The sequence below is a fragment of the Trichomycterus rosablanca genome, chromosome 11 (genome assembly GCF_030014385.1).
Source record: "Trichomycterus rosablanca isolate fTriRos1 chromosome 11, fTriRos1.hap1, whole genome shotgun sequence".
In the NCBI taxonomy this organism is placed as follows: domain Eukaryota; kingdom Metazoa; phylum Chordata; class Actinopteri; order Siluriformes; family Trichomycteridae; genus Trichomycterus; species Trichomycterus rosablanca.
Window position 1 is genome coordinate 30,002,018 of NC_085998.1, and position 24,595 is coordinate 30,026,612.

Consider the following 24,595-nt stretch of genomic DNA (forward strand, 5'->3'; position numbering starts at 1 on the left):
GCTGAGCTTCGATACGATGTATTCGAAACCCTAACTCTGGTGAGCTAGCGTACTTTACCGCTGCGCCACCTGAGCGGCTAATTACTCATTCTGTCTGAGCGGCCCGGTAACAAATAGCCCACGGACCGGTACCGGTCCGCAGCCCGGTGGTTGGGGACCACTGTCTTAAGTCCACCGTCATTTGCAATCTCTAGCTGTTGATCCTCTTCCAGCATGGACTTGCTCGATGCAGCAGGCATGTTTACAAATGGGTCATCATAGATGACTAGGAAGTAACGCTCGAACTTATTTGAGGATCCAGTTTTTCAAAATAAAACATCTTTCAGAGTGTGATTGAAATAATGAATTATTTCTTTATTCTGTGCGGCCCGGTAATAAATGATGGCCCGGTGGTTGGTGACCACTGTGTTAGTGCATTATGTACCTTAATTCATAAAGTGGATCAACTTTGTGAAGTATGTGGTACAATCTGTTGAGTTACTAATTGGCTTGTTCTGACACTGATTTGCTTTTCCCCATCTGATCTACAAAGGCTCGGGCTTTGTCCCTTTTTGACATTCTTTTGGGTTTTCTTTCTTTATTTCTCACTGCACAGGCACATTTTCCGTCACCACTGAGCTGTCACTATATATTTTTTATTCTCATTCATTGGCTTGGCTGTAAAGGGCTGTTTTTTTTTTTCTCAATTAAGCTTGCCCTCTTTTTGAAGTGTGCAGACTGGCGTTAACGCAGCGCGCTCGCAGCCCCCATGTAATCAGTATGTACCACCACCAGCATTTCTCCGCTCCTCCACGAAGGCTGTGCAGGTATGGAAGCCGTGATCGGAGGACTAGAGCGAGGTCTAATTCAAAGCAGAGTCACTAATGCTGCTTTAATGGCTATGCCACTTGTTTAGAGGAGCCGTCGTCAAAGGAAATTCCAAATGAGGGCTCCTGAGAAAAGGCTGCTGCTTAAAAGGGTGCTTGAAATGTGTGTGTGTGTGTGTGTGTGTGTGTGTGAGTGTGTGTGTGTGTGTTTGTGTTTTTGTGTATGAATAAGTGAACAGAAAGCTCCATATGTGACTGTGCTACTGAATGTGTGCTGAACTCTCACTTTTCAGTCTTTCTTTATGGAGTATTTTCTCCTTTTTTAAAAATTCTATGCGAGTTTTCACCGTATTACTTTTTAAATGAACCATCCGGGGTGCCACTAGGAATTCTGGGACCCCTAAAAATTGGATGCATTGGAGACCTTGTTCTACCACAGCCTGCAATCTTATTTTGGAAACCTTGCAGTTTTTGCAGCAGTGGATGCATATACACCGATCAGCCATAACATTAAAACCACCTCCTTGTTTCTACACTCACTGTCCATTTTATCAGCTCCACTTACCAAATAGAAGCACTTTGTAGTTCTACAATTACTGACTGTTGTCCATACTTTTTTAGCCTGTTTTCACCCTGTTCTTTAATGGTCAGGACTCTCCCAGGACCACCACAGAGCAGGTATTATTTGGGTGGTGGATGATTCTCAGCACTGCAGTGACCAACTCAAACAGCAGCAATAGATGAGCGATCGTCTCTGACTTTACATCTACAAGGTGGACCAACTAGGTAGGGGTGTCTAATAGAGTGGACAGTGAGTGGACACGGTACTTAAAAACTCCAGCAGCGCTGCTGTGTCTGATCCACTCATACCAGCGCAACACACACTAACACACCACCACCATGTCAGTGTCACTGCAGTGCTGAGAATGATCCACCACCCAAATAATACCTGCTCTGTGGTGGTCCTGTGGGGGTCCTGACCATTGAGGAACAGGGTGAAAGCAGCCTAAAAAGGTATGCAGAGAAATAGATGGACTACAGTCAGTAATTGTAAAACGCAGTGAACGAAGTGCAAAACGCTTCTCATGTAAATGCTCCCTTAGGGGTGGTGGCTGATGCTCTGAAGACTTGATATGGATTGATGCCATGTCCAAGGTATTCTAGTGAAACTAGACTTGCCGTGACTCACCGTCAAATAATACTCATTATTAATATCATTGTTATTATTAGTAGTAGTAGTGCTAGTATAGCAGTGTTAGTATTGCAAGGTGGTTTGATTCTCTTTGATGCTTTTTTAAACGATAAGCGTCTTTGACTCTCGGAAAAGTATTTTCTCAGCACCTCGAGCTATAACACGAATTTAAAAGTAAAACAGAGAGCTCTGGTTTCCTCCCACAGTCCAAAAACATGCAGTCAGGTTAATTGGAGACACTAAATTGCCCTATAGGTCAATGGGTGTGTGTAGACTCAGCAGGAACTCATCCTCCTTGGGTGACCTGGAGGAATCTGGGTTTAAACCTTGCCTATGATTACTGTCTTTAAAGGCATTATGGCATTATGACCATGATGGCGCTCCTACTGTTTGTCATTGTACACAATATGTGTAAATGTGCATGTTAGAAATACATTATATACTGCATCTTCTATTTTGCAGTATTGTTCAGACGGCCAGTGTGTGTGTGTGTGTGTGTGTGTGTGTGTGTGTGTGTGTGTTCTTGGTGGACTTCTTCCCCACTGCTTTCCACACAAGTCATTGCAAAGCTGAAAGAGAATAGGAGAGAAGGCCGGGCCACGCTGGGGACCCGGCCCTGTTAATGAACATGCTGCACTGGCAGGGAGGCCTGGTCTGATCAAAAATACATACGGCATCGTAGCCAAGAGCCCCCAAATGAACGCCTGAACCCCCAAACTTAGAGTTTTCAAAACTGGGACTGATGTTGAGTGCACTGCCACTCAGCTCGGAGCATACACATACGGCCTCCTGGGTGTTTAGCTTAGCCTTGCTCTCAGACTAGCATATAGAAGCGCACTCATGCTGTCCGCTACTTCTTTTCTATCTCGCTATTTTGGGTTTTAAAGAGATGTTACAATTGTGCTTATATAGCTTAGAACAACACTGCTTTCATTTATTTCTGCTCCCTCCATACATCTAGCCTGACATACACTCACTGTCCATTTTATCAGCTCCACTTACCATATAGAAGTTCTACAATTACTGACTGTAGTCTATCTGTTTCTCTACATATCTGTTTAGCCTGTTTTCACCCTGTTCTTCAATGGTCAGGACCCCCTACAGGACCACCACAGAGCAGGTATTATTTAGGTGGTGGATCATTCTCAGCACTGCATGAACACTGACATGGTGGTGGTGTGTTAGTGTGTGTTGTGCTGGTATGAGTGGATCAGACACAGCAGCGCTGCTGGAGTTTTTAAATACCATGTCCACTTACTGTTCACTCTATAAGACACTCCTAACTAGTTGGTCCACCTTGTAGATATAAAGTCAGAGACGATCGCTCATTTATTGCTGCTGTTTGAGTTGGTCATCTTTGAGACCTTCATCAGTGGTCACAGGACGCTGCCCATGGGGCGCTGTTGGCTGGATATTTTTGGTTGGTGGACTATTGTCAGTCCAGCAGTGACAGTGAGGAGTTTAAAAACTTCAGCAGCGCTGCTCTGTCTGATCCATTCATACCAGCACCACACACACTAACACACCACCACCATGTCAGCGTCACTGCAGTGCTAAGAATCATCCACCACCTAAATAATACCTGCTCTGTAACATGAAAGGGGGCTAACAAAGCATACAGAGAAACAGATGGACTACAGTCAGTAATTGTAGAACTACAAAGTGCTTCTACGTGGTAAGTGGAGCTGATAAAATAGACAGTGTGTGTAGAAACAAGGAGGTGGTTTTAATGTTATGGCTGATCGGTGTATTTGATACCACTGTTGTTTTCTGAATCAGTTCTAAATATAATTTGCCACTTATTTTGGAAATTTGCCACTTATAAGAAAATAGAAATACTTGGTGTACCGAGTCAGGACACACGACTGCACAGAGGGTGGCCCATTACTATAATGCAGATGTGTGCTGTTCAGACTTAAGAGGTTGCCAGGTCTTTAGTGAAAAGTACCCTCGGGAAATAATTTTCTTTCAGCTTGTCATGACCTTCACTTTCAAAACAAGCACTCAATTAAAGTCTAAAACTACAGGGGGGGTTATAAAATAGGATCTGGTAATTCACTGATTATTTTGTGTAATGCTGTCATGTTATTATATGGAAATAGGAGCTGCAATTTAGGCAGTGGAACTTAAGGGGTCACTGTTTGTATGTACCTACTACTAATGTTAAATGAAGATCGAGTGTGTGTGATGTATCTGTTGGCTTTGGGGTGGTGCTGCAATTTTATTCGCTAGCCATTCACTTTGGAGGGCTTGAGCTCTCAAATTCAAATCTCAGTGGTGCTATTGACTTGGCAGGCCATCTCTTTTCTAAATTTTTCTCATTGAATTAACTGTTCATGAGGCACAGAGACTGCACTTGAAGTGCCAACTAAAGGAACTGGTACTGTCAGTCATCAGCACCACCATGCTCTCTACCGGGCCGTAATGGTATGTAACGCAATCGGCACCCCTGCCAGTCTATATGGCAAGTAGGCTCGATACAGACCCTGTCCTATCTTTATCGGGCCAATTGTTTCCACATGGCGGTGCACCCACTACGATTTTGACCAGGAAAAATCAGTTAGTGAAAATAAATTGGCTTTTGGGTGGTTTAGTGATCTTACACGTTAGCCAACCACTTTGAAGAGCTTGAGCTCTCAAATTCAAATCGCAGGGGTGCTATCGACATGGCAGGCCATCTAACATGCACATTGTCAGAAATTTTCCTCACTGCCGCAGCAGAAATGCAACAGGTGCTGTCTGGTTCCAAATGATGGGTGATTGACAGAGGGCATGGCATGACTCTGTGTCATAGGGGGCGTGCTAGTCTACAGCTGTATAACTATTTTTCTGTGTTTGAGTATTATTGTAGTATTTAACACATTTATCCATGCCTTGATTTTTTTTGGTTGGCATTGTGGGTTTCTTCCAAATACTCTGGTACCTTCTACCCCCAAAAACATACAGAATGTGGATTTGCTACTAGTGAGTAAATAGAGTGAGTAAATAGTGGAATGGAAGTGTATGTTGCCCTACAATGGATTGGTGCCAGGTGAAACCCCTTACCTGCAGTGGTGTAGAGAATGGACCCAATTGCATGATATTTAACCAAGGTAGAACAATAGTTTGGCTAAGGAGCCACAGTCTGGAGTGGTGGAAGTGATGTAGGCAAACACGTTTTTTTTAGAGTAGAGATCACCCCCATCAAACAGAAAACACGGGGGATAAGGGGGCACAAAGGAGAATAGTTCCCACTAGTGCCAGCTACTCAATCCACCAACAAGTGACAACGAGTGAAACTGGCAGTGGTTAAAAAGGAAATACAGCCAACTGTTTATTCTAACAATCCATCTCGTGGGTGCCAACCAGGATGGACTTCTGGTGGCAGCCACATAAAAGATATGCAGTCACAGCCACACTGGAGGCATTTAAAATCAAATCTATGTTTATTTGCTACATACATGTTTCACATATGCATTTCACATTCAGGGTGGTTTGAATGAATAAATGTTTTATTAGTCTTATGACATTATTAGTTGCCACTAGTGCCAGCTACTCAATCCACCAACGAGTGACAACCCAAGCTCTTCCTACCTACTTATCAAAGGTGCACATGATAGAATGATATCTTCAGTGGTACTAAGGTAAACTACTGCACAACTATACCACAATTGGAAGGAAACCGGAGCACCCGGAGGAAACCCACATGGTCACAGGGAGAACATACAAACTCTACACAGAAAGGGCCCTGGCCACCTACATCATTACAGAATAGACTGCTTGGGTGGTGAAGTGGTAAGCCTTTGTACTTGTCTAAACATGAGTAAAAAAGTTAAGTATTTAGGACACATGCACATGATAGTATTTTAAGTTTAAACTTGGTTTAGGGGTTATTGTAAATAATAAAGACATTCTAAAAGCCAACACACACAATGTCTGTATTAAATTCATGTTTTGCATGCACAGCTAAAACCCTGAGCATTGACCTATGTCAAACACAATTAGCCTCTAATAGCCCGTGCTCATGTGTGTTGTTGTTTTTAATAGGTATCCACTGTGACAACGTCTGCCCTCAGGGCTACTGGGGACCCAACTGCTCCATGACCTGCTCCTGCCAGAACGGAGGCTCGTGCTCGCCCGAGGACGGCACCTGCGTGTGCGCCCCGGGCTACCGAGGCACCTCCTGCAAAAGAAGTAAGCCCTCCCTCCGAGATCTCTCTCCCTAAAGTACAAAAATCAAAAACAGCAAAGTCCAGCACATCCATGCGGAGTCAATTTGACACAGTTTTTATGTCAGGTGCCTTTCCTGATTTAACCCTAAAATGCCATCTGCATGCTATATTACTCTAGTAAAAGGATTTACTTTTAATTGTGAACACAAACGGGTGTGTTCATATTACTGCACAGTCAGGTACTTGGGTGGACAGGGTACATTTTGAATCCATTTATCAAGAGACGCTCATTTCTTTAAGGGCGCATTTAAGGGCGCATTCAAGATTCTGCTTTTTTATTTTTCACCTTTTTCTCCCCCCTTTAGCGCATCATCCAATTGTTCAATTTGCATTGTGCTTCCTCTCTGTCTATGCCGAACCCTGCCCTGACAGAGGAGATCGAAGCTAACCCACATCCCCTCCGAAACATGGGCAGCAGCCGGATACATTTTGCCACCCACACGTTGATAAGTTTGGCGCCACCTAGCGTTGCATGCGGAGAGACACACCCTAAGGGCACTCTTCCTCATCTCTGTGCAGGCACCTCTAATCAGCCGGCAGAGGTCGTAATCGCATTCTGACAGAGAGAGACCCACATCCGGTTCTTTGTCCCGCCCCCCAACTGAGCAACTGGCCAATCGTTGCTCATACAGCCACTAAACCTGCGTGTGCACCCCAGGCTACCGAGGCACTTCCTGCAAAAAAAGTAAGCCCTCCCTCAGAGATCTCTCTCCCCGAAGTACACAAATCAAAAACAGCAAAGTCAAGCACATCCATGCGGAGTCAATCGCGGCGTCCAAGCGAGGTCCGCCGGGAGCGGCACTTAACCCCGAGTCGTTAATGCAGGGCTGCACTCCCTTCATCACTGGCCAGGTCCTAATCACTCCAGCAACACTCCTGGCTCTGCTTCCCGGAGAGGCAACAAGGCCCCAGGTGGCCTTCATTAGAGCTGCCTCTCACATTTTCGACTTTCTCTGCCCGTCCACCGGTGTGCTCGAGTGATAAGCCTGCTGATTGTTGATTATTTTCAAGTCAACAAAAGCCGTAAAAGAGGCCGGCGACATGTTTTATTTTTGGGGTGTGGGCAGAGATTTAAAAGGAGTCTGGGTGCTTAGGGATAAAAGAGAGAGAAAAGGGATGCGATTTATTTCGTCTACGTTATCGACTGTTTAACAGTTATCTCAATTACGAGGGGTCCGCAGTCCATAGAAGGAAAGGTCAAACCACTGTGCATCCCCTCACTGCTTAGCAGTACATCCGTTAAAGCAAATAAATGTCCTAATGAAGAAGAATGAGTGAGGAGCAGCACTTCTTGTGAGTCACAACAAAGCCACTAATGCTCTTTAAGCCTTTTCTATTTATCGCTGAGTTACTAAGACATTGTTTTTATCCTCCCTTTAGTGACATCACAAATTATTGAGAAACTTGGTGTTAATAATTGTATAGAACAATGTATTTTTATAAACAAGGTTATTAAATAGGTTATTTTGAATTGGCTTGCTTTCTGTAGGAATATACACTGTGTGGCCAAAAGTTTTTGGACACCTGACCATAAGCTTGTTGGACATCCCAGGTTAAAAACAAATGGTTGTAAAATTGAGTGACCTCTATGGGATCTCTTCTGACAATGCTTCTCACAAGACTTTGAATTTGAATAAGACTTTGAATAAGCTTGCGCCCTTGAGTCCTGATTCCTTGAGTCGTTTAATGATGTTATGCACTGTAGAGGGATAAATATGCAAATCCCTTCCAATCTTTCTTTGTTTTTTTTGTTTTTAAACATTTCAATAATTTTGTTGGAACATTTGTTGACAAACTGGAGATCCTCTGATCATCTTTGCTCATTGAAGACTCAGCCTTTCCTAGATGCTGCTTTTGTACCAAACTGTGATTACAATCACCTGTTTGGAATCACATCATTATTTAGTTTTTTCACCTCATTACTAGCCCTAAATTGCCCCCGTCCCAACTTTTTTTGGAATGTGTTGCAGGCCTGAAATGCAGGAATGGAGGTTTATTAACAAATGAAATAGAGTTGAGCAGACAAAACATGAAATATCTCAGGTTCAAACTGTCTGCAATCAAATAAAAGTCAAAGTAAATGTAAGGAACACTGTGTTTTTATTTTATTTGCGTTGTCCGAGCTTTTTCTGATTTGGGGTTGTATTTAAAAAATTCAATATGAGGTGCAGTATAAGCCCACGATATAAGAATTCAATAATTAGAAGAGGTGCCCCAATCCTTTTCTCCATATAGCGTATCTGCTATTAGAATTGCGGGTGTGCTGGGCTAGCCAGTCATAACTGCTCTTTAATACAGGATTGCTCCAGGGATCTCATCTGTGTCTGTACTCCTTTTGATAAGATTTAAGCCCTGATTTATTAAACACCAGTAACAATGTGCAAGCTGGTTAGCTCATTAACAGGTCTACAGAGGGTTGGGTCTTTTAAACTTGTTAAATATCCACCTTCTCTGTTATGCATGTTTTTCTTAATGAATATGCAAGTTTCAGTGGTTTTGCACATTAATCTATGCACAATTTATCAAACACTTGTACTTAATGTGTCAAGAACAGTCTAGCTCTAGTCCTGCCTGTTCAGGTTTCATGTTTCAGATCACTAAAACACATTACTGTAGAATCTACAAAATGTTGAATGTACAAGAGAATGTACAAAATTGTTCTCTTTTTATATTTTAAACTTTTTTGTTTTCTTTGCATGCAGATCAATTAATGCTGATTGTATCATATTCTAACACCACATGAAAAAATGTTGTATAAAATCTTTCATATATGAGGCATAACATTATGACCATCTGTTGGATGCTCGATTGGATATTATAAAATTATATATATATATATATATATATCTGTATTATATGGGCTGCTCCCATACATTTAGGGGTTGCCATATACCCATTTGACACCCATATACCCATTTTATGTCAGGTGCCTTTCCTGATTTAACCCTAAAATGCCATCTGCATGCTATATTACTCTAGTAAAAGGATTTACTTTTAATTGTGAACACAAACGGGTGTGTTCATATTACTGCACAGTCAGGTACTTGGGTGGGCAGGGTACATATATTTTGAATCTATTTATCAAGAGACGCTCATTTCTTTAAGGGCGCATTCAAGGGCGCATTCAAGATTCGGCTTGAGCCGAGCAGTGGGGTAAAACCGTCAAATCCACTCTGAAAGCGTCCACATGTATCTTTGTTTTTTGTTTTTTAAATTTTTCCCATTTTTCTCCCCCCTTTAGCGCATCATCCAATTGTTCAATTTGCATTGTGCTTCCTCTCTGTCTATGCCGAACCCTGCCCTGACTGAGGAGATCGAAGCTAACCCACATCCCCTCCGGATGCATTTTTGCCACCCACACGTTGATGAGTATTGTGCCACCTAGCGTTGCATGTGGAGAGACACACCCTAAGGGCACTCTTCCTCATCTCTATGCAGGTGCCTCTAATCAGCCGGCAGAGGTCGTAATTGCATTCTGACAGGGAGAGACCCACATCCGGTTCTTTGTCCCGCCCCATAACTGAGCAACCGGCCAATCGTTGCTCATACAGCCACTAAGCCTCGAACCAGTAAGGCAGAGCTGGATTCGATATGATGTACTCAGAATCCAGCTCTGGTTGCAGCGTGTCTTTTTACCGCTGCGCCACCTGAGCGGCTCACATGTATCTGTGTTTAGCTGGATTTTCATCCTGTTTCACTTTTAAACTTGTGTTATAGCTCAAGGTTCTGAGAAAATGTAAGAATCAGCTTTTTTGAGAGTCTGAAAAGCTTAACGTGGTTTAATGTACTAAAAGAACCACATTGAATCACTAAACCTCTCTTAATTATTACTGCTCTTAAGTTCTCTCCACTAATGAAATTCCTCGCTTGTTGTTTTAATATAATAAGTCACGTTAAGCTTAGTTCACATTAAGCATTGTTCGTACAGCCTGAGTCACTTTTATCACGTCATATTAAACAGTTCGTCTCATTGGAGGCACTTTGAAAAGGTCAGCAGCAAACTTTGCAAGGCCAACGCGGAAAAAGAGAAGCGGCAAGCTAAGCGACACTTCCACAATCCATAGGAAACAATGGCACAGTCAGTGCAAAAGCCATTTTGCCGCTTCTTACATGAATGCGCCCTAATAACTGTGTAGAATAGCCCAAAACATTTAAATAATAATCATTAATGTCTATCAGTTACTATCAAACTACCATTTGCTTAAACAAATTTTAATTATGACTTTAATTGATTTGAAGCTTGTAATGATCAGTTTCTGTTATCTTTTGTTCTTTTTTAATATCAGCCTGCTCTCCCGGGTTCTTCGGGCACCGCTGCAGTCAGACGTGCCCCCAGTGTGTACACAGCACAGGCCCATGCCATCACGTTACAGGCCACTGTGAGTGCCTGTCCGGGTTTTTCGGCCCCCTGTGCAACCAAGGCAAGTAACTCTTTTTTCCCTCCCTCATATTTTCCACCCCTCTTCCTCCCGTTTCCTTCCCCCGTTTTCTCTAGAGTAACAGATTGCATGAATTTAATGTTTAAACAGCCTCTGATCCAGCTGATGCAACGACTGCACATGCACATCCAGTTCATTACAAAGGATGATGACAGCTTTTGATGCATAACTTTAATGAAACGACATTGTGTTAAGACCCAAATCACCTGCAGGTGCACGTATTATGTGTAAAACTGTAACAACATTAGAGTAATACAGTTGATGATTATCTTGCAGCGTGCCAGCCTCAGTTTGGTACATTACGGTACACGGCGAGAGACGAGGCTTGCCACCATCACCCCCCCCCCCGTCGCTGGCACACTGAGCTGACTCTGCTGCTCCACTGCGCTGCAGATAATTGGCATTATTACTGACACTGACAAATAACCTTCAGAGGAAATCTGAATATTGCTGAGGCCATTCTTTCTGACTGAGACAAACATTGAGGAGGCAGATCGATACTGAGGCTCTGTTCAATGCTCTTGAAGAGAAGAAAAAAGAAAAGAAAAAAAGACAAGCAAGGTTGGGCAATTAAACAGTACGTAGCCTTCCAAAATGTACTTTTAATGGGATCAGAAAGGAGTAAAGAGATTAGTTTATATGTGAGTTCTTGTTTTTCATGCATAATTAAATTACAGAGAGCATGCAACTGGGAAATATCGTGTTAGGGCATTTGTTTTAGTCGTAATCCTGACCATATCTAGACTTCCTATTTGAAGCTCTCTGGGTTCAGTCTGTTATCTTTGCTTCACACACTGCCTGTGCACATGGGCACTGTTAACAAGTGGTGTAAAAAGTAACGTTTTTAAGTGACCACACTTCATTTATTACGGCAACATTGATCCAGATGTGAAAATAGTGAGAAATGTAATGATCGACCAAAAAATGGGTAACAGAAAAGACCTCACTGCATACAGCAACTTATTTTTTACATTTATTTTTAATAATTGTCTTAACCCTTTAATGGTTTCACAAAAAAATAAAGTTTAAAAGTTGCATTTCTAGCCGTTTAGGTGGTGCAGCGGTAAAAACACACGCTGCAACCAGAGCTGGGATCTCGAATACATCATATCGAATCTCAGCTCTGCCTTGCCGGCTGAGGCTGAGCGGTCACATGAACAAAGATTGGCCGGTTGTTCAGATGGGCGGGACTAAGCCGGATATGGGTCTCTCTCTGTCAGACTGGTGCAATTACGACCTCTGCTGGCTGATTAGAGGCACCTACACTGAGGGTGTGTCTCTCCGTACACAACGCTAGGTGGCACAACACTCGTCAATGTGTGGGTGATAAGATGCATACGGCTTGCTGCCCACGTGTCAGAGGGTATGTGGGTTAGCTTCGATCTCCTCGGTCAGAGCAGGGATCGGCATAGAGGAAGCATGATGCAATTAGGCAATTGGATGAGCTAAAGGGGGAGAAAAAAAGGGGAGAAAATGCATTAAAAAAAAAGTTGCATTTCTTAGTTTCTTGGGATTATACCAACAACAAACAAATTAATATTTTTTTACTGATGCACACAGTATTTTTAATGAGCCTCTACGAAACAGTTAGATCAGGGGTGTCAAACTCATTTTCACCGAGGGCCACATCTGCATTATGGGGCATTATTGAGTTTTTAAATACCATGCCCACTCACTGTCCACTCTATTAGACACTCATACCTAGTTGGTCCACCTTGTAGATGTACGTCAGAGACGATCGCTCATCTATTGCTGCTGTTTGAGTTGGTCATCTTCTAGACCTTCATCAGTGGTCACAGGACGCTGTTGGCTGGATATTTTTGGTTGGTGGACTATTCTCAGTCCAGCAGTGACAGTGAGGTGTTTAACAACTCCATCAGCATTGCTGTGTCTTAGCCACTCATACAGCACAACACACACTAACACACCACCACCATGTCAGTGTCACTGCAGTGCTGAGAATGATCCAGCACCTAAATAATACCTGCGCTGTGGTGGTCCTGTGGGAGTCCTGACCATTGAAGAACAGGGTGAAAGCAGGCTAACAAAGTATGTAGAGAAACTGATGGACTACGGTCAGTAATTGTAGAACTACAAAGTGCTTCTACTGTATATGGTAAGTAGATCTGATAAAATGGACAGTGAGTGTAGAAACAAGGAGGTGGTTTTAATGTTAAGGCTGATCGGTGTATATAAACATACGTATGGCTAAAAATAGTCTACCTTGCACTGCTGTGTAATTCACGTGTGCTACAATGAAAGCTTGTCACTGCTTGTGTAAGGCAGGGGTATATTTCATCGTCAAAGCCACGTCAATAATTCAGCATCACTCTCTCTGTGAATATAAATCAAATGAAATAAAAGCACTTAGGTACTGTTACATTATGAGCCTTTTGTTAACGGAGAGGGAAAATATTATTTTCAATCTTTTTTGATGTGTCAACTACTTGGTGAGGATGAAATATTTCATAATACATAAATCCCCTTCATGAGTCGTTTCCCTCTCCAGCATTTGAAGTCCATATTTCTTTTTGTCTAGTTAAGATGCACCTATGCATTTATGCTTTTGGAAATATTTTATTGTACTTTAGAAGATACTTGGCCACCGCTAACCCAGCAGCTGATTACGTTTGTTTTCTTCCAGTGAAAATGCCTCGTTTTTAACTTATTTGGAACATGTTGCAGCCACCCAGTTTGAAATAAGCCTATATGTACACACAAAAACATTGTTTGTTTTATTATTATTTTAACATCATGTTTTACACTTTGGTTACATTTGTGACAGGACTAGTAGTTACCGGTTACACACAGAAATCACTCCACCTTGGAATCAACCCCAGGATCTTTTTGCTTAGAGGCAACAGTGATACCCATCAAGCCACCGTGTCACCCCATGTTCAGATCTACCAGATGTATAATCTGAATTAATATTGAGTTGGTTAGAAACAGTTCTGGTGCTTGGAATGTAATGTCACTCTGCCAGATTTATTTGACAGGTAGGCAACTTTAAAACATGCTACAGTATGTACACAAAAACAAATAACAATAAGAAAAATAAGCTTAACTCTATGTACTTGGCCATAAGCCGTATGATCAACGTTTGATCTGGCCATGCATATCTTTCAGCCTCCTTGTGTATTAAACTGTGCCACCTCTACTCGCCCTGCATTAGAATAAGGACGACCAATGTGCCAACGAGCTAAAATAGAGCTTGTGTACATTTTTAATAAAGTGAATATTTTAGCCGCCTTCTGCCATTTGACTCATTTGAAGATTTCATTTCAGATTAAGATCCTATCAGGTCTTTGTGTCTTTAATACTCTTGGTTTGGGGTGGCGGCAGGGCAGATTTAATCACACAACACTGATTTTGCTCTGTCACCGAAGACGAAAGGGCTGTTTGGTAAATCGGCGTCTGTCTGCGTAGGTAATGCAGGTTGACAAATCAGAAATTAGATAAGGGTCTTCTTTAAAGAAAAGTTCAAATTAAATATTTGTGACATCAGCTTATTTCGATAGTCCGATCTCCACGGACCTCCTCTCTCCTTGAAGAAAGGCCTCTTTCAACACTCTCAAAGCAGAGCCTTATTATTACTAGCCGGAGGGACTCGCTTCTGCTCGTTTCGGGTGGATTATTTCTTCCTCTCAGCACCATTTGCCTGCCTGGAAGAGCTTCATTAGAACACTCATGGACGGGTCTTTGCATAAGCAGCCAGCTGAGGACGACTGAACTACAGAGAGAAATATGTGGGCCTGCTCTAGTACCCATGAGCCCTACCTTTCTTCCAGTAATTACAATTTGGACAAATCAACCCACAGTTTTTTCTAGTCCTCTATCCCAGACTCGATCCTTTTTCTGCTTCAACATATTAAACATTTATTCATGAGACAGCCCTGAAAGTCATGAAAGTGAATTTTATATAGGCCCATTGCTTTTCCTTAATTCATGAAAAGACTAGTTAATTATTATGAGAAGTTGTCTCTATTTTTCATTTAGAAGTCTTCTCTCTGTTGGGTCCTGGTGAAGAAGAGCTCGATGTTAAACTGTTCATCATTTCGAGTAAAAAACATGCTTTACTGACCTAAAACATGAAGTACTCTTACCCTGCAATCATCAGTTACTTTGCTTTGGTAGTGGAGGAAAACATTTGGGTCCTTCCGTCAAATAATATTAAAAATTATAGCGGAGAGGTACAATAATCATGCCAGTTTGTCTGTGTTTGTCTGTGTTTGCAGCTTTGCAGTTTGCGTACAGCTGTATATTTTCACAGCATGGAGGTTTACTAATTTATGATTAATAATACATGCAAAAGGAAATTTTATGCTTTAATTAGTCCCGTCTCACTCCCGGCTCTGGCATACATTTCTTACTGAAGCTGGAAATTGTAAATCTAAACTGATGTGTGTCATAGATGATAATGTGATCTAGTGTAGTTTTTACAACCAAACATTAACACAGCTTTCGTCTTATACACTGATCAGCCATAACATTAAAACCACCTCCTTGTTTCTACACTCACTGTCCATTTTATCAGCTCCACTTACCAATTACTGACTGTAGTCCATCTATTTCTCTACATACTTTTTCATCTGCTTGAACTCTGTTCTTCAATGGTCAGGACCACTACAGGACCACCACAGAGTAGGTCAGCCCTGCAGTTACAATGACATGGTGGTGGTGTGTTAGTGTGTGTTGTGCTCTTAAGAGTGGATCAGACACAGCAGTACTGCTGGAGTTTTTAAATAACGTGTCCACTCACTGTCCATTCTATTAGACACTCCTACCTAGTTGGTCCACATTGCAGATGTAAAGTCAGAGACGATCGCTCATCTGTTGCTGCTGTTTGAGTTGGTCATCTTTGAGACCTTCATCAGTGGTCACAGGACGCTGCCCATGGGGCGCTGTTGGCTGGATATATTTTTGGTTGGTGGACTATTCTCAGTCCAGCAGTGACAGTGAGGTGTTTAAAAACTCCAGCAGCGCTGCTGTGTCTGATCCACTCATACCAGCACAACACACACTGCAGTGCTGAGAATGATCCACCACCTAAATAATACCTACTCTGTAGTGGTCCTTAGAAGGTCACTGGTTCAAGTTCCACCACTGCCAATTTGCTGCTGTTGGGCCTTTAAGCAAGGCCCTTAACCTTCAAATGCTTAGACTGCATACCGTATACTGTCACATTACTGTAAGTTGCTTTGGACCAAAGCGTCTGCTAAATGTTAAAAATGTAAATGTAGTAATGTGCTGAAAGTCCACAGGGTGGGGTAGGTCTGTGGTGGGATTCATTCATTCATTGTTTGTTTTACCACCGCTTCATCCTGTTAAGGCAGAAAACACCCTCCATAACAGGGCAAACACACTTACACATACATTCGCACACACACACTTATACCTAGGGCAATTTTGTATATCCGATTAACCTGACTGCATGTCTGTGGACTGTGGGAGGAAACTGGAGCTTCCACAGGAAACCCACACAGACACAGCGAGAACATGCAAACTCCACACAGAAAGGACCTAGACACTAAACAGTTTGTTTAAAGGGTTGGAAGAACATTCTCACTACCCAGTTGGTGATTGATTTAGGTTCTTGCATCTTCTTTAAGTTTGTTCATAAGTATGATAGCTGAAGTATTAACCCAAAATGTACAAAACCCGTCCACTTGACTTGAAAATGTATAAGGAGGTTTTATAGGATGGGATGGGATGGATGGATGGATGGATGGATAGGGTAGGGTAGGGTAGGGTAGGGTAGGATAGGGTAGGTAGGATGGGATGGGATGGGATGGGATGGGATGGGATGGGATGGGATAGGATAGGATAGGATAGTGATAGAGATAGAGATAGAGATAAAGATAAGATTCCTTTATTGATCCCCATGGGGGAAATTCAAGTATTACAGCAGCTCTAGCACAGAGTAAATCCAGTTAGAGTAACTAAAATAGGGTAGAACAAAATAAAAAATATTGATTATATAATAGCAGTTGCTATTATACAGCAGTATGACAAATTGCAGCAATATAAAAAAAACACTGTATATACATATGTGTGTAGTATGTACAGTCACTCTGCATAAACTAATAATACATGTATGTTCCAATTCAGACACGTCAGATTTGAAAAGGATTGTAAACAAATATAAAGATGCCAATTCAGGCTTTTCAGTACCGTACTGTTAAATGTAAATGAAAACTATAATTGTGTGTATCTAGTTTAGGCAGAATGTCTCAATCTTTCATTATGACTAAAACAAAGCTCAGTGTATCAGCAGAAATCCAGAAAATCCCAAATATCTCAGAAACTGGAAGCCCAACACTGATTTTGTAATAAAAAGACACATAGTAAGCAAGCTCAACAGACAGCATATCACTATTTTATTTATTTACAGGCTTTGTTTAATCCATTTTTTATTAAATCTACAAATTTAAAGATGGTTTCTGGCAGGACTTTTGAAGAACTGCATTACATAGAATACAGAACAATGGTGATACATGGCAGCCAGTGACAGTAGTATAAAAAACATGACAGATTTCAGATTTAATTAAATCCACATAGATTGTACAAATCTCTTAATTGAAACTGAAAAGAGTCCATTTAGTAAAAAGCGACCATGTAATTGATTTAGATTTTATATTGGTACTGCACTCATTAACCTGTTGCAAAAAAAAAAACAGGTAAAGCAGTGTCATTGGGGAAAATGAAGTAATGCTTATATATATTTTATTACACATAGATTTAATACAATCTGGTATGAATGGTTCATACGAAGTGAATCTAAAATGTGGAAAGCTTAATGAAACTTCTGCTTTTAATGATATGTCAATGATGATATGTCAATCAAGTTTCTAAATCTCAGATAATAAAATCACAGCCATTAATGTCCAGCATCTGCAGATTTTAGAATCTGGCCAACCAGGTGAAATAATGAAAATGTACATTTAAGACCAGTGTTCTAACAAGGGTACCTTTCAAGAAAGTCCAGCATACAACAAATGGGTACAATGCAAAGAAACAAGCTTCAGCAGCATAAATAAAAATAGTGTAATGAATACAGTACAGCTTTCTTAGTAATAGATATATGGAAAATAAATACATGAAATGAGGATACTCACTCACTTTCTTTACCGCTTATCCAATTAGGGTCGGGAGCCTATCCCAGCTTTTCAATGGGCACAAAGCACACAGTAACACCCTGACAGTGCTACCCACCGAGCCACAGTGCTGCCCTGATGATACTCTACTGCGTAAATAGCAAATATTTGGGCACCCTTGCTAAACGTTATCTATCTATCTATTTGTCTGTCTGTCTGTCTGTCTGTCTATTTATCTTCATGCTGTATGTTGCATGTTGTGTTATCTAAATATATGTATGTATGAATCTATGTATGAATCTGTCTTGGTGTGAATATTATTATTATTTTTATATATAAAGAAATAACTGGTGATCTTTCACATTGCTACAGTGTCAAGACTAGGCCACTTCTATGCCTTAATTTTGGGGTTTCATTCTTTGAGCCATTTGATCTAGTCACTAGACTTGATCTAGTACTTCAGGTTGTTGCATTGGTAACTGCTTTTTCTGGGTTATTCATGGTTTTGACAATTTTGGCAACTCAGACCCTAAAGCAGCAAATCATCCCCAACTTATTACATTACCAACACAATGTTTGGCTTCTGTTATGAAGGATTTATTGTCGAATGCTGTGGTAATTTAATACCTGATCTTTTAAGTTTTTGTAAATTATTAGTCTGTAAGGCTTTGGGATCAGTAAGGTGTTTTTGGCAAATGTGAGACAAGGCTTTATGCTTGTCTTGGTAAGCGGTGGGTTTGCAACCTGCAACTTTTCCATAAATACCAGTTATATTCTTTTAATGAATTTCATAAATAAATTCCACTATTTTTTCCAGTTTCTTTTAAAATGTGTAGTAAAAACTGATAATCTTTTAAGGCCGCCAGGTTTTCTTGCCTTGTCTTTGTCTTATGAAACTGTTAACTCTCAGAAATGGAAGAAATTAGAGGTCAAATTTTCATGGTACTGTATACATGGTACTTTTCATGGTACTGTATGTTATGTAGCAAGTCTCTACCTATATAATTTTTGTCTTTTAGTTGTCTTTCCTTTCTGTTTTTTACCACCCCTTACCTTACCTTATTTTACCCTACCTTACCCTACCTTACTTTACCCTACCTTACCCTGTCCTACCCTATCCTACCTTACCCTAGCCTACCTTACCTTACCTACCTTACCTTACCCTACCCAACCCAACCCAACCCTACCTTACCTTACCTTACCTTACCCTACCCTACCCTACCCAACCTTACCTTACCTTACCTTACCTACCTTACCTTACCCTACCCAACCCTACCTTACCTTACCTTACCTTAACTTACCTTAACTTACCTTACCCTACCCAACCCAACCCAACCCTACCTTACCTTACCTTACCTACCTTACCTTACCCTACCCAACCCAACCCTACCTTACCTTACCTTACCTTACCTTAACTTACCTTACCCTACCCAACCCTACCTTACCTTACCTTACCTTACCCAACCCTACCCAACCCAACCCAACCTTACCTTACCTGATCTTATCTTACCCTACCCTACCTTACCTTACCTTAGCCTACCTTACTCTACCCTACCTTACCTTACCCTAACTTTTCCCTACCTCACTTTACCCAACCTTACCTTACCTTACCTGATCTTATCTTACCCTACCCTACCTTACCTTACCTTAGCCTACCTTACTCTACCCTACCTTACCTTACCCTAACTTTTCCCTACCTCACTTTACCCAACCTTACCGTACCTTACTTTACCTTACCCTTCCTTACCTTATCTTACCTTATAAATTTGTGCAGGTATTTCTGTAATCGCATATACACAGAAAGTACTGCTGAGGTACATTTTAAGCACTGGCCTTGTTTATACTGGAGTATAATAAAGTGCTGAATGTGTTGTGTCATTGACAGTGTGTCCCAGTGGCAGGTATGGAAAAGCCTGTGCAGAAGCGTGTGTCTGCACGAACAACGGCACTTGCAACCCCATTGACGGCTCCTGCCAGTGCCTCCCCGGCTGGATTGGCAGTGACTGCTCACAGGGTATGAATCAATTAACTTCCCTAAATTTCCTCTCTGTCATTCTGTCAGCCCTCTGTTTCCTCCCCCCCCCCCCCCTCTTTCTCCACCTGTGTGTGTCACACTCTCTTTCTTCTTCTGTCTCGGGCCATTAGTGCATTTTAGTATCTGATAAAAGGGTGTTCACTTTTACAAACTTATTATGCAGCTGTTCAAAGGGTTCACTCAGTGTTCTCTTAACATACATACATTCTTTATTGTCTGTTATACCACCACTTTATTGTATTCAGGGTAGTGGTGGGTCTAATTCACTGGGCGAAAGGTTGGAAACACCCCAGACAGGTCGCCAGTCCATCACAGAGCAAACACACACACACACACACACACACAATCATACCTATGGTAATTTTAGACAACCTTCTTTTCCAGTTTAACAACATATTTTATTTACACGTTACCACAGTTTTAACCTGGTCAGGGTCACAGTAGGTCTGTTTTCCCCAGAATCCCTAGGCGCAATGCAGTAACACACCCCAGACAGGTTGCAAATCCATCCCAGGGCCTTGGCCACCCCCTGAGACAATCATATCAGTTGTAGCGCAGCGGTTAAGTTAATGGACTTGTAATCAAAAGGTCACTGGTTCAAGTCCCGCCACTGACAGGTTGCCACTGTTGGGCCCTTGAACAAGGCCCTTAACCCTCAATTGCTTAGACTGTATACTGTCACAGTACTGTAAGTCGCTTTGGATAAAATGTAAATATCTGTATGTAGATGCCCAACTGGCACTGCTGGTGATTTATATCCTAGATCACAGGGGTAATGGGTGAGCGTATTTCACCACTGCTTGACACGAGCACCATTCCTTAAAACATATTTATCATAATGATAGACCTCACAAAGGACTTGTTTGTCCTTCCAAAGGGATTTAAAAGAGACTATATTTAAGGTGTTGAGTAAACACACGTTGTATGGCTATTGGCTTTCTCTCTACTGGCCATAACAAAGAAATTATGTAGTATATTTACGTAATCTAAGACAATAAAAAATAAAAATGCTTTGGGAGACTTTACAATATATATATACTGTATATATACAGTATATACACACTAATCAGCCATAACATTAAAACCACCTCCTTGTTACTACACACATTGTCCATTTTATCAGCTCCACTTACCAAATAAAAGCACTTTGTAGTTCCACAATTACTGACTGTAGTCCATCTATTTCTTTACATGCTGTTTTAGCCTGCTTTCATGCTGTTTTTCAATAGTCATGACCCCCACAGAGTAGGTATTATTTAGGTGGTGGATCATTCTCAGCACTGCAGTGACACTGACATGGTGGTGGTGTGTTAGTGTGTGTTGTGCTGGTATGAGTGGATCAGACACAGCAGCGCTGCTGGAGTTTTTAAATACCGTGTCAACTCACTGCCCACTCTATTAGACACTCCTACCTAGTTGGTCCACCTTGTAGCGGTAAAGTCAGAGATGATCGCTCATCTATTGCTGCTGTTTGAGTTGGTCATCTTCTAGACCTTCATCAGTGGTCACAGGACGCTGCCCACGGGGCGCTGTTGGCTGGATGTTTTTGGTTGGTGGACTATTCTCAGTCCAGCAGTGACAGTGAGGTGTTTAACAACTCCATCAGCATTGCTGTGTCTTATCCACTCATACCAGCACAACACACACTAACACACCACCACCATGTCAGTGTCACTTCAGTGCTGAGAATGATCCACCACCTAAATAATACCTACTCTGTGGGGGTCCTGACTATTGAAGAACAGGGTGAAAGCAGGCTAAAAACAGTATGTAAAGAAATAGATGGACTACAGTCAGTAATTGTAGAAGTACAAAGTGCTTCTATATGGTAAGTAGAGCTGATAAAATGGACAGTGTGTGTAGAAACATATATATTTAATGACAGCGTTTTTGATTCAGCCTTATTGATTGTGTTTTTGGCATCTCCAGCCTGTCCCATAGGGCAGTGGGGCCCTGACTGCCTTAACTCATGCAACTGTCACAACGGAGCCCAGTGTAGTGCCTACGACGGAGAGTGCAGGTGCAGCCCAGGCTGGACAGGCCTCTATTGCACACAACGTGAGTCTTTTTCCAACATATAAACGTCTTAAGCATTTTGCTTTGCACAAAGGCAAACAGCGGCACCTGCTGGCAGCTCTGTGGAAACACAACAGAAGTTACAAAGCAATACAAATAAATTAGGATCATTCTGAGATCTTGTAATCAATTCTAATGTCTTGAAATGTAAATGTATTTTTAGAAGGGATTATATAAGGGATGCATTATAATCTTATCTCAGTCATATCACACACACAAAAATAACACATTGTAATAACTCCCATTCCATTTAACAACAATCTGTCCCCTCATTACCATTCATTAACTATAATCTTGACTGATCTTAGTTCGGACTCGCTTTCCTTTATTTTTAAAATTAGCCATGATACTTAAAGCATGATGAAATCGGTTTGTGTTTGGCTGCAATGTTTCGCTCCACTGAATTCATTAGCTTAATGTCTTTACTGTGTAAACTGTCTGTGTGCAAATAACTGCTCCTCTAATGCAGTGCAATTAATCCACATGCTCTTTCTGATGGACACTGCATAGCCCGGTTGCTGCAGAAACATGTGCTACTGCGTTCTATATTGTTTATAGATTATAGTTTATATTATAGTATTATAGTATATTTATATTATATTGTAGTAGGGAATTTCTAATTCTGTTCTATTCATACACACGCATAAAGCCACTGAAAAAGTCAAACATCTACTGTTATGCAAGGTATTAATACTGGCAGATATTATTGATTTTTAAAAACCATTTAAGTTTCTGAAAGCTCATTCTATGAATTTTTGGTTCACGGCTAGCTAGAAATATCTGACTTGAACATGTGCCAGAAATATAAAGACTCCTTGGACCAAAACCATATGAGTCTACTTTGATATTGCTTCTACACATATGAAGTGGAGATCAGCCATAAGATTAAAACCACCTCCTTGTTTCTACACACATTGTCCATTTTATCAGCTCCACTTACCATATAGAAGCACTTTGTAGTTCTACAATTACTGACTGTAGTCCATCTTTTTCTCTGCATGCTTTGTTAGCCCCCTTTCATGCTGTTCTTCAATGGTCAGGACCCCCACAGAGCAGGTATTATTTGGGTGGTGGGTCATTCTCAGCACTGCAGTGACACTGACACTTATGAGTGGATAAGACACAGCAGCGCTGCTGGAGTTTTTAAACTCCTCACTGTCACTGCTGGACTGAGAATAGTCCACCAACCAAAAATATATCCAGCCAACAGTGCCCCGTGACCACTGATAAAGGTCTAGAAGATGATTAACTCAAACAGCAGCAACAGATGAGCGATCGTCTCTGACTTTACATCTACGAGATGGACCAACTAGGTAGGAGTGTCTAATAGAGTGGACAGTGAGTGGACACGGTATTTAAAAACTCCAGCAGCACAGCTGTGTCTGATCCACTCAACGCAGCACAACACACACTGACACACAACCACCATGTCAGTGTCACTGCAGTGCTGAGAATGATCCGCCACCCAAATAATACCTGCTCTATAGTGGTCCTGGGAGAGTCCTGACCATTAAAGAACAGGGTGAAAGGGGGCTAACAAAGCATGCAGAGAAACAGATGGACTACAGTCAGTAATTGTAGAACTACAAAGTGCTTCTATATGGTAAGTGGAGCTGATAAAATGGACAGTGAGAGTTTATTTATTTATTAGGATTGTAACATCATGTTTTACACACTTTGGTTACATTCATGACAGAACAGGTAGTTACTGTTTACACAAGATTCATCAGTTCAAATTCAATGTCAAACACAGTCACGGACAATTTCTATCTGGGATTAACCTCACTTGCGTGTCTTTGGACTGTGGGAGGAAACCGGAGCTCCCAGAGGAAACTCACGCAGACACAGGGTGAACATGTAAACTCCACACCTTCAGTCAAACCCAGGACCCTACTGTACAAAGCAGTCAGACTTTGTCATATTTTTGACACTAATAGAGCATTATGTTAAGGACCACAGACATCCAATTCTAAATCTGACTAACTTACAATTCCACTTTGCCCTAAATTTAAAAGAAAACTTGCACTGATTATGTGCCCGTGCTAATGCATTCTCTCGCTCTTGCTCAGGCTGCCCTTCAGGCTTCTACGGTCGAGACTGTGCTGAGGTGTGCCGCTGTCAGAACGGCGCAGACTGTGAACACATCACTGGCCAGTGTACCTGTCGGACAGGCTTCATCGGGGCCAGCTGTGAGCAAAGTGAGTGCTTACAGTTGTACGTGTGTTAGGGAATGTAATGAGTCGGCATGTTTCGCAAATGTGACAGTGCTTTCACGTAAGCGTGTAAATAAATCATGGTGTGGCTGTGTGTTCGTGTATTGCTCTGTATTCAGAGTGTCCTCCTGGGACATTCGGCTATGGATGTCAGCAGCTGTGCGAGTGCTTGAACAACGCCACCTGCGACTATGTGACTGGAACCTGCTACTGCAGCACTGGGTACAAAGGCATCCGCTGTGACCAGGGTAATCACATGCTTTTTCCTCATACGCACACACACAGGCATATGGGATGATGGGGGCGGGTAGGTTATGCTTCAGGCTACATTTGTCACTTATAGATATTTCTTTTATTACTTTTTGCCTAGAGGTCAAAAGTTTATGGGCCATTACGTCGAATCGGTGCCATTTCCATCCCCAGGACATTTAAGCAAAATGTTCTGCACATTGATCTAATTGCAAATTTAAGATATATAATTTAAAATGGTAATAAAAACCCTTTAAAACACTAATATATATATATACAG

General features: G+C 41.6%; 1 protein-coding gene across 1 annotated transcript in view; it reads left to right on the top strand.

Annotated features, from left to right (window-relative positions):
* Positions 1-24,595, top strand: part of megf11 (multiple EGF-like-domains 11) — a 257,142-nt gene that overhangs the window by 196,969 nt on the left and 35,578 nt on the right. Inside the window, exons 14-19 of the mRNA XM_063004150.1 lie at positions 6,025-6,171; positions 10,496-10,630; positions 19,628-19,756; positions 21,707-21,835; positions 23,923-24,051; positions 24,186-24,314. Coding sequence (XP_062860220.1) covers positions 6,025-6,171; positions 10,496-10,630; positions 19,628-19,756; positions 21,707-21,835; positions 23,923-24,051; positions 24,186-24,314 — 798 coding nt within the window. The remainder of the gene's footprint in view (positions 1-6,024; positions 6,172-10,495; positions 10,631-19,627; positions 19,757-21,706; positions 21,836-23,922; positions 24,052-24,185; positions 24,315-24,595) is intronic.